The sequence below is a fragment of the Nerophis ophidion genome, linkage group LG12, assembly GCF_033978795.1.
Source record: "Nerophis ophidion isolate RoL-2023_Sa linkage group LG12, RoL_Noph_v1.0, whole genome shotgun sequence".
Classification (NCBI taxonomy): Eukaryota; Metazoa; Chordata; class Actinopteri; order Syngnathiformes; family Syngnathidae; genus Nerophis; species Nerophis ophidion.
This window is the reverse complement of record NC_084622.1, coordinates 55319831-55334323: the sequence shown is the minus strand read 5'-3', so window position 1 is coordinate 55334323 and position 14493 is coordinate 55319831. Positions and strand designations below refer to the sequence as shown.

At 40.9% G+C, this 14493-nt stretch overlaps 2 protein-coding genes across 3 annotated transcripts; one reads left to right on the top strand and one right to left on the bottom strand.

Annotated features, from left to right (window-relative positions):
* Positions 1-5988: 5988 nt before the first annotated feature.
* On the top strand, positions 5989-9360 carry lrrc10 (leucine rich repeat containing 10). Of its 2 annotated transcripts, none has more exons than XM_061918108.1 (2): positions 5989-6122; positions 6269-9360. In XM_061918108.1, exon 2 carries the CDS (start codon positions 6372-6374, stop codon positions 7194-7196), a length of 825 nt encoding a protein of 274 aa, XP_061774092.1. In that variant the 5' UTR covers positions 5989-6122; positions 6269-6371; the 3' UTR covers positions 7197-9360. The 2 variants fall into 2 exon arrangements, with proteins under 2 accessions (XP_061774092.1, XP_061774091.1); XM_061918107.1 differs by having other exon boundaries at positions 5989-6126.
* Positions 9361-12107: 2747 nt separating this feature from the next.
* LOC133563595 (seipin-like) lies at positions 12108-14473 on the bottom strand. The gene has a single exon (XM_061917802.1). It carries the CDS (start codon positions 14204-14206, stop codon positions 12941-12943), a length of 1266 nt encoding a protein of 421 aa, XP_061773786.1. The 5' UTR covers positions 14207-14473; the 3' UTR covers positions 12108-12940.
* Between the last annotated feature and the right edge of the window lie 20 nt (positions 14474-14493).

The window sequence follows — 14493 nt, the reverse complement described above, 5'->3', positions numbered from 1 at the left end:
TTGGTGACAGTGGCAATGATGACTATGAGAAACCTTGGAGAGGACCGCAGGGCCATGTTTTTCAACCTTTTTTGAGCCAAGGCACATTTTTTGCTTTGAAAAAATCCAGAGGCACACCACTAGCAAAAATCATTAAAAAAAAAAAACACTCAGTTGACAATAAAAAGTCGTTGTCGCAATTGTACGATATGACTTTAAACCATAACACTGGAGCTAGACCGTGTAGTATTTTATACGTAAGTAGTAAAACCTTAAAGTCACATCTTAAGTGCACAGGAAGCAATTGCAGGTGAGCCAGTATAGGCGTAATATGATCAAACTTTCTTGTTCTTGTCAAAAGTCTAGCAGCCGGATTTTGTACCAACTGTAATAGTTTATTTGTTAGTCTTTTTTTTATCTGTGAGAAAGGAGTTTTATATTATCCACAAATATTGAACGGTGGTTTTGGAATAATAAGAATAATGGACAAACATTTTTTAATAATATTTTTTTGTGCAAAATAACTAAATTAACAGAATAAATAAATATTGTTGTCTTAAATAGACATTGTTCCTGTTGAACCTATTGTACAACAAATACAAATCCTTATTCAACAAAAGTCTATCCTGCTTAACTTAAAACAGAATGCACTCAGTGTGATGATTTATTCTCAAAATGTGGTACTTGTGCCACTCGTGGTATGCAAGCTTCATCTAGTGCAGATCGGGGGCCACAAGGAGAAAAATCTACTCCCAAGTAGGCCGGACTGGTAAAATCACGGCATGATAGCTTAAAAATTAAGACACCTTAAGATTCTTTTCTTTGTTAAAAAATAGAAAAAGCACATTCTGAAATTGTACAAATCATAATGTTGTTTTTACACTTACATGTTGTAGTATTCTATTTTTATTTGTTGTTATTTATATTTTCCGAATAAATGATGTGATAATGCTTATCAGTCAACTCATTGGTGTTAATTTTCAATCCATCAAGATAAAAGAACATTTTATCAAAATCACATTACAGTATGTTATTTATGTGGCTTGATCATTTTCCTTAACTGTTGTTCTAACATCATGTGGCTTATTTTGTACATATTTAGTAGGGGTGTGGGATAAAATCATTCAAATATGAAGCGCGATTCTCAAGTTGTGCGATTCAGAATCGATTCTAATTTTTTTTTTAAATCGATTTAAAAAATATATATTTTAATCAATCCAACAAAACCATACACAGCAATACCATAACAATGCAATCCAATTCCAAAACCAAACCTGACACAGCAACACTCAGAACTGCAATAAACAGAGCAATTGAGAGGAGACACAAACACGACACAGAACAAACCAAAAGTAGTGAAACAAAAATGAATATTATCAACAAAAGTATCAATATTAGTTATCATTTCAGCATAGCAGTGATTAAAAATCCCTCATTTACATTATCATTAGACATTTATAAAAAAAAAGAAAAGAAAAGAACAATACTGTCACAGTGGCTTACACTTGCATCGCATCTCATAAGCTTGACAACACACTGTGTCCAATGTTTTCACAAAGAAAAAATAAGTCGTATTTTTGATTTTTTTAATAGTTTAAAAAAAAATGTACATTATTGCAATCAGTTGATAAAACATTTTCCTTTACAATTATAAAAGCTTTTTACAAAACTCTACTACTCTGCTTGCATGTCAGCAGACTGGGGTAGATCCTGCAGAAATCCTCTGTATTGAATAAATAGAGAATCCTTTTAAATCGGGAAAAAAAATCATTTTTGAACCGAGAATCATGTTGAATTGAAAAAAAAAATCGATTTTGAATCGAATCGTGACCCCAAGAATTGATATTGAATCGAATCGTGGGACACCCAAAGATTCGCAGCCCTAATATCTAGCGTCATGTACAAAGATACAAAGAATTGCTATTGCGACATCCAGTGGACACATTTGGAACAGCTCTTTCTTTCATTCCAAAATTTCAGGCTAATTTGTATATTTAGCAAACTCATCCCGCGGGCTGGCCGCTTGTATCCGCAATCTTTTTCTTTCAGACTTCATGACCATAGGTGAGAGTAAGAATGTAGATAGCTCGGTAGACCGAGAGCTTTGCCTTCTGGCTCAGCTCTCGTTTCGTCACAACAATGCGGCAGAGGGACTGCATTACCGCCCTAGTTCCTAAAGAATAAGATCGCGGATACAAGTGGCCGAAATGAGTTTCCTCAGAAGGGTGGCTGGCATGTCCCTTAGAGATAGGGTGAGAAGTTCAGTCACCCGGGAGAGACTCGGAGAAGAGCCTTCGCTTGGAAAGGAGCCAGCTTACATGGTTCGGGCATTTCGTGCGGATGCCTCATGAGCGTCTCCCTAGGGAGGTCCTCGTTGCACGCCCCACTGGGAGGAGACCCTGTAGGCCAAGTACCAGATGGGGTGATTACATCGCCTCTCTAGCCTGGGTACGCTTCGGGATTCCCCAAGAGGAAGTTTCTAAAGTTGCTGTGGAGAAGGAAGTCCGGGGGTCTCTGCTGGAGCTGTTGTCCCCGCGACCCGATTCCGGATAAGCGGTTGAAGATGGATAAATGCATGGATGGATCCCGCGGGCCGGATAAAACCTGTTTACGGGCCTGATACGGCCCTCGGGTCATATGTTTGACACCCCTGATCTAGTGTTACACCAAAGAATCAATTAAATATTGTAATGACGTGACTCGAGCCGTAATCAAAGGCTTATCAGCCTCCAATGGAAGTCGTTACAAACCGACTACTGGAGGCCGTAGTTGACTCCAAAATAAACAATTTGTAAACAACCAATATCATTTTACTCCATAATTTTAATCACCTAACAAGTGAATTTTCTTCATATGCTCACAAGGCCACTGAGCAGGTTTAAAGTCATTATGTAAATTGGACTGGAGGAGGAGGACACTGTTACGACTGATAATGAGGTTTGGGGTGTGTGAGTGTAACACAATAATAGTGTGGCTGTGCAACACTATGTTGTTTAAAACCTTACTTCTTAACGCCTCTAGAGCCGTGCAAGCCATTGAGTTGGCAGCCGGTGGCGTTCAGTTAATTTGCTAACACTACTAAAATTTTAATCAATGGGGATTTATAGGCCCTGACTAAATTGGGGCCCAAGCAGAATTTATTTTTGTTTGTCCCCCGTGCAGGTTTTGACATTTTTTTATTTATGTGAAAATATGTTTACACTTTTTAAATCAAATTAGAATTGAAGTTGTGTAAAATTAAGTGTGCAATAATAATGTTTAGTGCATTACATAACTTAATTAAAACATGGACTTGCATATATTCCTCTCACATATCTAGCCGGAATGTGACCCCAGTACGACTGTTGACCAGCACCAACACTAACACTGTGAGCAAGGGGGACAATGAGGATATTTCAGGAAGTAAACCATTACATTGTTATCAAAGACAGAGCCAGAGGGGGCCAGGGAAAATTTCATATGAAGTACCCTGTCATTCGGGCTTCACGGTGGCAGAGGGGTTAGTGCGTCTGCCTCACAATACGAAGTTCCTGCAGTCCTGGGTTCAAATCTAGGTTCGGGATCTTCCTGTGTGGAGTTTGCATGTTCTCCCCGTGAATGCGTGGGTTCCCTCCGGGTACTCCGGCTTCCTCCCACTTCCAAAGACATGCACCTGGGGATGAAGTGAAGTGAAGTGAATTATATTTATATAGCGCTTTTCTCTAATGACTCAAAGCGCTTTACATAGTGACACCCAATATCTAAGTTACATTTAAACCAGTGTGGGTGGCACTGGGAGCACGTGGGTAAAGTGTCTTGCCCAAGGACACAACGGCAGTGACTAGGATGGCGTAAGCGGGAATCGAACCTGCAACCCTCAAATTGCTGGCACGGCCACTCTACCAACCGAGCTATACCGGATAGGTTGATTGGCAACACTAAATTGGTCCTAGTGTGTGAATGTGAGTGTGAATGTTGTCTGTCTATCTGTGTTGGCCCTGCGATGAGCTGGCGACTTGTCCAGGGTGTACCCCGCCTTCCGCCCGATTGTAGCTGAGATAGGCGCCAGCGCCCCCCGCGACCCCAAAAGGGAATAAGCGGTAGAAAATGGATGGATGGATGGATACCCTGTCATTCATTGCAGTCATCCCTCGCTACATTGCCCTTCAAATATTGCGGCTTCACTACTTTGCAGATTTTTTTGGATATTTTCTATTTTTCTTAAATATTTTACAATGTATTGTTCCTAAAAAAAAAACTTTTCAAAAATAAAAATAGCTAAATAAATTACAAATATACATTGTACAGTAGTATTGGCCACTAAAGAAGACTAATTTAAGCAGAGCTTACTGTTCAGTATTGTGGCCAATGATTGTCTCAGCCTCAAGCAGCATTACTATATTGGACTAAAAAAGTATAAAGGGTGTTATTTCATGTCTATAGGACTTTCATAATGTTAAAAACCCTGTTTAGAAGGTCATAAACAGTTTTAATGCTCTAGATATGAAAATATTTGATTCATAATTATTCATTCCTACTCCACGGAAATCCGTTTATCGTGGTCATGTCCGTAATCAATTAGCAGCATTAAATGAGGGGTTACTGTAATTGACATTTTACATGCATTTTTTCAGCTCATATCATCGCTTACGTGCAGTGATTTCTCCAGATTCTCTGAACTTTTTGAAGATTTTACTGACCGTTGATGGCAAAATCCCTAAATTCCATGCAATAGCTCGTTGAGAAATGTTGTTCTAAAACTGTTCGAAAATTTGCTTACAAAGTGGTGACCCTCACCCCATCCTTGTTTGTGAATTACATAGCATTTCATGGAAGCTGCTTTTATACCCAATCATGGCACCCAACTGTTCCCAATTAGCCTGCACACCTGTGGAATGTTCCATATACTGTAAGTGTTTGATGAGCATTACTCAACTTTATCAGTATTTATTGCCACCTTTCCCAACTTCTTTGTCACGTGTTGCTGGCATTAAATTCTAAAGTTAATGATTATTTGCAAAAAGAAAAAATGTTTATCAGTTTGAACGTCAAATATGTTGTCTTTGTAGCATAGTCAACTGAATATGGGTCGAAAATTATTTGCAAATCATTGTATTTCGTTTATATTTACATCCAACACAATTTCCCAACTCATATAAAAACGGGGTTTGTAGATTGAGTAAATGAGTGTACCTAATATTGTGACCAAATCAATCCATTGGTAAAGGAAACAAATTATAGACCTTTGTCCAACATGTTCCAACACATGTGTCCTGACTTGAATGTTTTGAAGTAACGACGCTACTGATACAATGTTGTGGTAATTACAAGGTGCGGTGCCATATACTTAACGTCACGCTTTGAATAAACATTCCCAATGGTAATCACATTGTTCATTCTGTGTGATGTGTTTTTTTTTTCTGTCAGAAGCCTCCAGTGTGTAAGTGGATGGAGACGGAAGAGGACGTGCTAAAAAAAATCTGACAGTGAACAATGACCAGTGCCTTTTTCCTGATAAGGAAAATGACATTCCAGCTCTAGTAAGGCTTAGCAAGATAGCAAGCACACCTACATATTACTTGGATCATAATTAGAAATGTGGTTGTATTGAATCCTTTATATTGAGTGGCTCGGATAGAAAATCTGTAGTAAAGCAATAACAATATCCGCAGTGTGGCCGGATCGGGAAACAAAAAGCTTCTTATTCCTGACCATAACTTTTTCTTTTTTGCAACAAGTCCTGGTCGTGCCCCACCTTTCACTAAACCAGGATAGATTGTAGCTGTGGTGGTAGAACATGAATGCTGAACTTTTTATCATTGTCTTTACCTTTGAAGGGTCGAGATGAAAAGATAACAATGTAATTTGCAAAAATGAAAATAAAACTCCTGTATGCATCCAAGGCATGCTGCCCCTCCCTGTTTCTCCCTCCATCCCACCTCTGACATCTGAGGGAAAAAGAGAGGGAAGTGATTTGCCACAAAAGGGGAGGAGAGAACTCTTAGTGGTTGCCTTGAAAGTCAGGGCAAAGCTCAGAGCCACTGAGGAACGCACTTTGGGAACATCCGCCCTGGGAATACGATGTCTTTTCAGCTCATTATACCGGATAAACACGTTGCAAACTGTTGAAGACAATGAGAGTCAGCGGACAGATATGCTGGGACGTAGGTACTGTAATTTCCACCTTGGTGGTCATTATTATCGCTTGTTTTTGTTTTTAGAATCCTCACTGGTGCATCTTTGATCAACTATACCGTACTTACACACGGATTATTTCAATTCTAACAACTTTTTTTTATATACATCCAAGCTCTTCAGCATGCCAAAAAAGGAGCCTAAATGGAACCCCATAATGCCTGCTGATTACCTCACCTGGCGTCAAATTTCATTGAAGGACCAGTCGAGCGGACAAAATGGGTAACGTCATGCGAGGTGTCCTCGCCTTCATCCCATCGGAACGCTGCCAACGCTTTCTGGTGGGGGACCTGAAGGAGATGCCGCTTGATCGGACTCTGGACCTGAGCAGCCGCCAGTTGCGACAGTTACCTGTCGCTGCATGTGTCTTTGACGAGCTGGTCAAGCTCTACCTGAGTGACAACAACCTCACCAGCTTGCCAGAGGAGTTGCATCTTCTGAGGAAACTTCAGTTGCTGGCCCTTGACTTTAACTGTTTTGAAGAGCTACCTGCAGCTGTCTGCAGACTACCTCAGCTTAGCATTCTTTATTTGGGGAACAACAGACTTTATCACCTTCCAAAGGAACTTCAAGAGCTCAAGGAACTTAACACATTATGGCTGGAAACTAATTGCTTCAGCGTCTTCCCAAATGTGGTTTGTGAGCTCCCTAATCTCAAGACCCTGCACCTCGGCTACAACCAGATCCGCAGTTTACCCAACGAACTTGGCAGGCTGGAGGAGCTTCGTAGTATCTGGCTAGCTGGGAACGAGCTGACAGACTTCCCGCCGGTGTTGCTGGAGATGCACTTCCTTGCCATAGTGGATGTGGATCGCAACAGAATCCAACGTTTTCCCGCACTGTCTCATTTGCAGGGGCTAAAGCTGGTCATCTACGACCATAACCCCTGTGTTAATGCCCCAGTGGTGGCCGAGGGAGTCAGAAGGGTTGGTCGCTGGGCGGACTGCTCAGACGATGAGCAAGACGACGAAGGGTCAAAGATGGCCGGTGATTCTCCTGCCAAGGTTGTGGAGGTTGAGCCGAAGGAGGAGCTCCACATGTAAGGTCAATGGACAACATGACATTCAACTGTGGAAAGGTCTGACGGTGCAGCATGTCGCTCAAGTGGATCACTTGAAACAAAGAGATTGTGCAGTGCTTTGCCATAAATGGTCAAGAATGGCCTTGATTGGACTATACATGTTGACTCTGGAAATGGGGACCATATTTAGTGTTGGTTCCCATGTTTCTACAGTCATTGTAATAGGGAAATTTGTTGTATCTACAAAGATGTATCATAGACTATTGTACAATAGTACCTCAACTTACAAGCCTATTTGGTTCTTTGACGTAGCTCTTAACTCAAAACACTTGTGTCTCAAATCAAAGTCTCCCTTTGAAATAAACTGAAATGAATTTAATCATCCCCCCACCCACCGGCCGCCTCCCAAAAAAGAAAAAAGAAAAACCCAGCATAATTACAAAGGGGACTAATTATGCAAAGCCAATTGTTCTTACCTCTTGGTACACTGCCTGCTTTTGTGTATTTGGGATCCCCATGAGACCCGAAACTTTCAAATTAAACAATGGAGGCATTGGGTAGAGGAATATTTATAAAACAATATTGCCTTCTTTTATACTTCTCCAAACAAACTATTTTGAATTTGGTCTGTCCTGTGACGTTTTCTGCCCATTGACATCAGCGGATATCTCCACATAATGTAGAAATGTATGCGAATATCTTTTCACTATTCCGCCATTGAAGGAAGAATGCTTTAGTCAATAAGTTCCTTCTTTTTCCAGTGTGGAAGACTGGCTTGCACATGCACACGCATCCTCCACTGTTGCCATTTCTAACACAAAGTAACGTTCGAACTTACAGTATATCTGTCAGTAGACTCGAAATGGAAGCGCTAAAATAACATGACTGACAGAAAAAAGTTGCTGTTGAAATACCTGGCTGTTATCTACTGCCCCCCAGGGCCCTATTCGGACTTTATCAATGAATTCTCAGAGTCCGTTGCTGATCTAGTGACGCACGCCGATAATATAATTATAATAGGGGACTTTAATATCCATATGAATACCCCATCGGACCCACCGTGCGTAGCGCTCCAGACTATAATTGATAGCTGTGGTCTTACACAAATAATAAATGAACCCACGCATCGCAACGGTAATACGATAGACCTAGTACTTGTCAGGGGTATCACCGTTTCCAAAATTACAATACTCCCGTTTACTAAAGTATTGTCCGATCATTACCATATAAAATTCGAGGTTCAGACGCATGTTCATCAAACTAATAATAATAACAACTGCTATAGCAGCCGCAACATTAATACGGCCACAACGACAATTCTTGCTGACCTACTGCCCTCGGTAATGGTACCATTCCCAAAGTATGTGGGCTCTATTGAAAACCTCACTGACAACTTTAACGACGCCCTGCGCGAAACCATTGATAACATAGCACCGCTAAAGTTAAAATGCCCTTATGTGGGCCTACCGAGGATGTCGTAGTGGTTTGTGTTGTGGTTTGTGCAGCCCTTTGAGACACTAGTGATTTAGGGCTATATAAGTAAACATTGAGTGATTGATTGATTGATGAATAGGAGCCGCGACAAAACGACGCACTATAAAGAGACGGTAAGAAAGCGGCTTGCAGACGGTGTGTATAACGTAATCCATGCAAAATTTGGACCAAAGAACCACCCTTACATGTTATGTAAATTACAAGAAAGTGTTTTAAATGTAGAAAACAAATCATAGTATGACCACCTTTAAAATGTAACGTGCCTTTTTTTTAAAAAAGAAAAGAAAGACATTTAAGCTAAAACTAAAATTGTACAAGTAACTGCAGCAATATAATAATAATGTCCAGCAATTACATTGGAGTTTGGACTTCTACACACTATCAGCAGCTTCTACATATTTTACTGGATAAATGTCTGCGGTTTGGATGTTTTAACCTTCACACTCACATTCTATCTTCACATGCTTGGAAGTTTTATCCATTTTTAGCTATAAGGAAATGTTACTTATATGCTCTGGGTGGTGTTCACTGGGACATTTGCTATGGCAACTAATGTCGGGGATGCTTGTAACTCAAACTTTTCCTTGAACCTAAAGCATGGCAATTAGCTGAGAGACAGCTGTTATCTCAAGCCACTCTTAAGTTGGGGTACCACTGTGTATTTGAACTTGTCTCACACACACACACACACACACGCACACACATATATATATATATATATATATATATATATATATATATATATATATATATATATATATATATATATATATATATATATATATATATATATATGTAGGTGTGGGAAAAAATCACAAGACTACTTCATCTCTACAGATCTGTTTCATGAGGGGTTCCCTCAATCATCAGGAGATTGATGAAAAATCTCCTGATGATTGAGGGAACCCCTCATGAAACAGATCTGTAGAGATGAAGTAGTCTTGTGATTTTTTCCCACACCTACATATTGCGCTCTACCACGGTATCGAGCACTATTCTCTGGATAATCCAATCAAGACATATATATATATATATATATATATATGTATATATATATATATATATATATATATATATATATATATATATATATATATATATATATATATATATATATATATATATATATAAATATATATGTAGATATGTATATATTCATATATATATATACATACACACATATATATATATATATACACACATATATATATATATATATATTGGTATGTCAGACTTAGCCCTGTCTTGGTTTAACTCTTATCTTACTGATAGGATGCAGTGTGTCTCCCATAACAATGTGACCTCGGACTACGTTAAGGTAACGTGTGGAGTTCCCCAGGGTTCGGTCCTTGGCCCTGCACTCTTCAGCATCTACATGCTGCCGCTAGGTGACATCATACGCAAATACGGTGTTAGCTTTCACTGTTATGCTGATGACACCCAACTCTACATGCCCCTAAAGCTGACCAACACGCCGGATTGTAGTCAGCTGGAGGCGTGTCTTAATGAAATTAAACAATGGATGTCCGCTAACTTTTTGCAACTCAACGCCAAAAAAACGGAAATGCTGATTATCGGTCCTGCTAGACACCGAACTCTATTTAATAATACAACTCTAACATTTGACAACCAAACAATTAAACAAGGCGACACGGTAAAGAATCTGGGTGTTATCTTCGACCCAACTCTCTCCTTTGAGGCACACATTAAAAGCGTTACTAAAACGGCCTTCTTTCATCTCCGTAATATCGCTAAAATTCGCTCCATTCTGTCCACTAAAGACGCTGAGATCATGATCCATGCGTTTGTTACGTCTCGCCTCGACTACTGTAACGTATTATTTTCGGGTCTCCCCATGTCTAGCATTAAAAGATTACAGTTGGTACAAAATGCGGCTGCTAGACTTTTGACAAGAACAAGAAAGTTTGATCACATTACACCTGTACTGGCTCACCTGCACTGGCTTCCTGTGCACTTAAGATGTGACTTTAAGGTTTTACTACTTACGTATAAAATACTACACGGTCTAGCTCCATCCTATCTTGCCGATTGTATTGTACCATATGTCCCGGCAAGAAATCTGCGTTCAAAGGACTCCGGCTTGTTAGTGATTCCCAAAGCCCAAAAAAAGTCTGTGGGCTATAGAGAGTTTTCCGTTCGGGCTCCAGTACTCTGGAATGCCCTCCCGGTAACAGTTTGAGATGCCACCTCAGTAGAAGCATTTAAGTCTCACCTTAAAACTCATTTGTATACTCTAGCCTTTAAATAGACTCCCTTTTTAGACCAGTTGATCTGCCGTTTCTTTTCTTTTTCTTCTATGTCCCACTCTCCCTTGTGGAGGGGGTCCGGTCCGATCCGGTGGCCATGTACTGCTTGCCTGTGTATCGGCTGGGGACATCTCTGCGCTGCTGATCCGCCTCCGCTTGGGATGGTTTCCTGCTGGCTCCGCTGTGAACAGGACTCTCGCTGCTGTGTTGGATCCGCTTTGGACTGGACTCTCGAGACTGTGTTGGATCCATTGTGGATTGAACTTTCACAGTATCATGTTAGACCCGCTCGACATCCATTGCTTTCCTCCTCTCTAAGGTTCTCATAGTCATTATTGTCACCGACGTCCCACTGGGTCATTATTTTCAATGATGTCCCACTGGGTGTGAGTTTTCCTTGCCCTTATGTGGGCCTACCGAGGATGTCGTGGTGGTTTGTGCAGCCCTTTGAGACACTAGTGATTTAGGGCTATATAAGTAAACATTGATTGATTGATTGATATATATATATATATATATATATATATATCAAAACGAAACGTTTTTCAAATAGTTTCCAGCGAAATGTTACATTTATCGATTAATATTTTAAGTAGGTTTTTTTCACCCTATTCATGTTGAATAAGTGATTTTCTTTAGGTTTGGTTTTAAAAAAAAAATTGAAACAGTGTTTATGATTGAATTGCAATGGACAGTATTTCTACCTATTGGGAAATACATCAATATGTGTACAAATATAATAACAAATACTTGTGATTTTTTTTGGTATTGGTACAAAAATAACCTTTACATGTCACAGTTGGAGTTAGGAATGAGTTCCTGTATGAATTATGTCAAGGTTTTAATACAAGTGATGAATGTAGATTCAATTAGTGCACTCCAATGCATAATTTATTAGGTGGATCATGAGCTGTGGCTTTGAATGAATCCTGCTAATGGTCTTTTTTGTCATCGCTTTACCACCTAAATATAAAAGATATGATCAATGTTCTGTTAACAATATAAACCGACTCGAACAGGTTCAACACAAAATATAAACTTTATACCTTAATGTATTCTCTTAAGTCCAAGTACATCACCTCTCCTATATAGTGTGGCGCTGAAATCATATAAAGGTATTGGTAGTCAGCTTGTATTCACATTCAGACTTGAGACATTAAAGTATTGCAACATTGTGTGGTTAACTTTTTATTCAGTGACAATGCACAACAGTGTATTTTCATATAGAACTTCTGAGCTTATACGCAGACTTTGGCCCTGACAGAATACACGTCTAAAATATCTTTGGTACCATAACTCCCTGGACTTTTAAATAAACTTGCTTAGACCTGAGCCGCAACACAAAAGAGGGTAAACCTATTACCTTCAAAAGATAATTTACTAATCCTCTCCTTAAAAACCTTTCATAACGGTTATTGTCGTTAAACACAAACATTTTCTTCCCAATACACATCAAAAAACATACAGTATAACTTAAAATTTGCATCTAAAACACTTACTATTTTCTTTGAAACAATAAATAACAGGTTTTTTTCAAACCATTACTCTATGGCTGCATTGTTAAACAAGACCGATGGAATAGCGCCCAGTTTTGTAAATTAACTCAATGTACCATGACCCATTACACACAGACAGAACGTCTCATTGTGCGGGATGAGACAAATTATACATGCAACGTTTTTCCCAGAAATAAAAACAAAGATACCATTATGCCAAGTAAATTTTCTTGGGAAAAAAGTAACATTCTGGAGGTGCATATAATGCTAATTTGTAATACACATTTTTTTAAGTGCTCAAAACACATGTCATAAAACATTGTAACGGTATGCCAGCTTGCATTGTAACTATAGACTGACTATAATGCACAAAACTTGAGAACATTACAGTGATACAGGAGATAAAGTGTAGTTCTAGTTAAACAATTACATACTTATTTGACCTGTAATTGTGGGAGTTGACTTGTTTGCTAGGAACGGGTGAACGCATGCATGCCTATACTTTAAATCTAAAGACTTTCCTTTCGAACAGATCTCTGTCGAAGTATTTGGTCTTTCTCTTCTGGCAATGCGGAGTCATCATGAGACACCTCCAGGTCAGCATTTGGATCATCGTGTTCAGTAGCGTTTCCTTCCACAAAGGACGTTTTTGATGGCTGCTCCACCACCGTGTCATTCGCCAGGGAATCATGCTCCACCACCGTGTCATTCGCCAGGGAATCAGACACATCAGTCACAGGTCCAATCACACTCGGCTTGTCGAACTCTTTTTGGGAGTTCTCCTTCTCCATGCGCTTCTTGACCTCCTCTTTCCTCTGCTGAATGCGAGTGTTGTCTCCCATCATGACCTTGACTCGGACTTGATCCGGAGGCCACAGTCCGCCCCATATGAACTGCAGGTAGCTGAAAAGCACGATGACGCCAAGGAAGGCGAAGTTGGTGGCGACCCCGATCACGGCCGACGTCAGGGGGAAGTTGTACAGGACGTAGCGCACGCCGGTGAAATAAGCGTGGATTCGGAGGTCGGAGGAGTAGATCTGCACACGTTTGGATTGGATCTCCACGACGGCGCCGATGGTGGGTTGGTAGGTGTTGGTCTTGTAAGCCGAGAAGAGCTCGACCTCTATGAGCTGCTTCTGTTCAGCCATGCCGCTCAGGAGGAGAGGCGAGAAGAAGAAAGTGCTCAGAGTCTGCAAAAGACTGGAACGGTAATGCAGCATCGTCGAGCGTCCAACTGAGGACACGACTTTGCCACCCTTGGTGTAACAAGACATCTTGACCATGAACATGCCCAGTTGCTCGTTCACAGGCGACTCCGGCAGCTCCAAGGCCAACGATATACGATAAGGCTGCCCATAAGCCATCACCTGGTCCCTGTCGTTCTTCATGAAGGAGATGTTGGCTGTCGGGAAGGAGCAAAGTGCTGATTCCGAGGCGTCGCAGTCGGCGGTGTAGTAGAAGTGCACCGGGGCGGAGAAGCTCACAGTGGGCATGTAGGAGTAATAGAAACTGCCATAAAGGAAGATTGACACCCATAGGAGAAGGCCCAGGACACAGAAGAGAACAGCAGCTTGGAATAAGGTCCTCCGGGCCTTGAGGAGAGTCACTGATGCGACATCTTGCATCCAAAGCAGAGCCTGTCCCACCGGCCCCCCCATCATGGATGGCGCAGAGCCCAAAGAGTTTCCTCTGGTGCGGAATCGGGCGGCGGTTCCTCGCCGGGATGCTGCAGATGGCTGCTGCGGCTCGGGTGATGTGACTTTATATTCATACATTAATGGGGCGGCTCCCTCTTTGACACCGTGGAATTTGCTGATTTTCACTTCCCCATGTCGAGACGGTTCCGCGAACGCCACTAGTAATGTAAATGTCACGCCACGATGTCGGTTATCTCACCAAAAAAAAAAAAAATCAATGTTAATCATTGTCCGGAGGGAACATTTTTTAACCGCGTTAGCCGTGTAATAAGCCAGCTAGCCGAGCAGCGAGCGTGCGGCTTTAATGCTGGCACGTAAACAAAGCCCTGGCCCCGCCCCCAACAGCACCACCCGGAAGTGCTCGG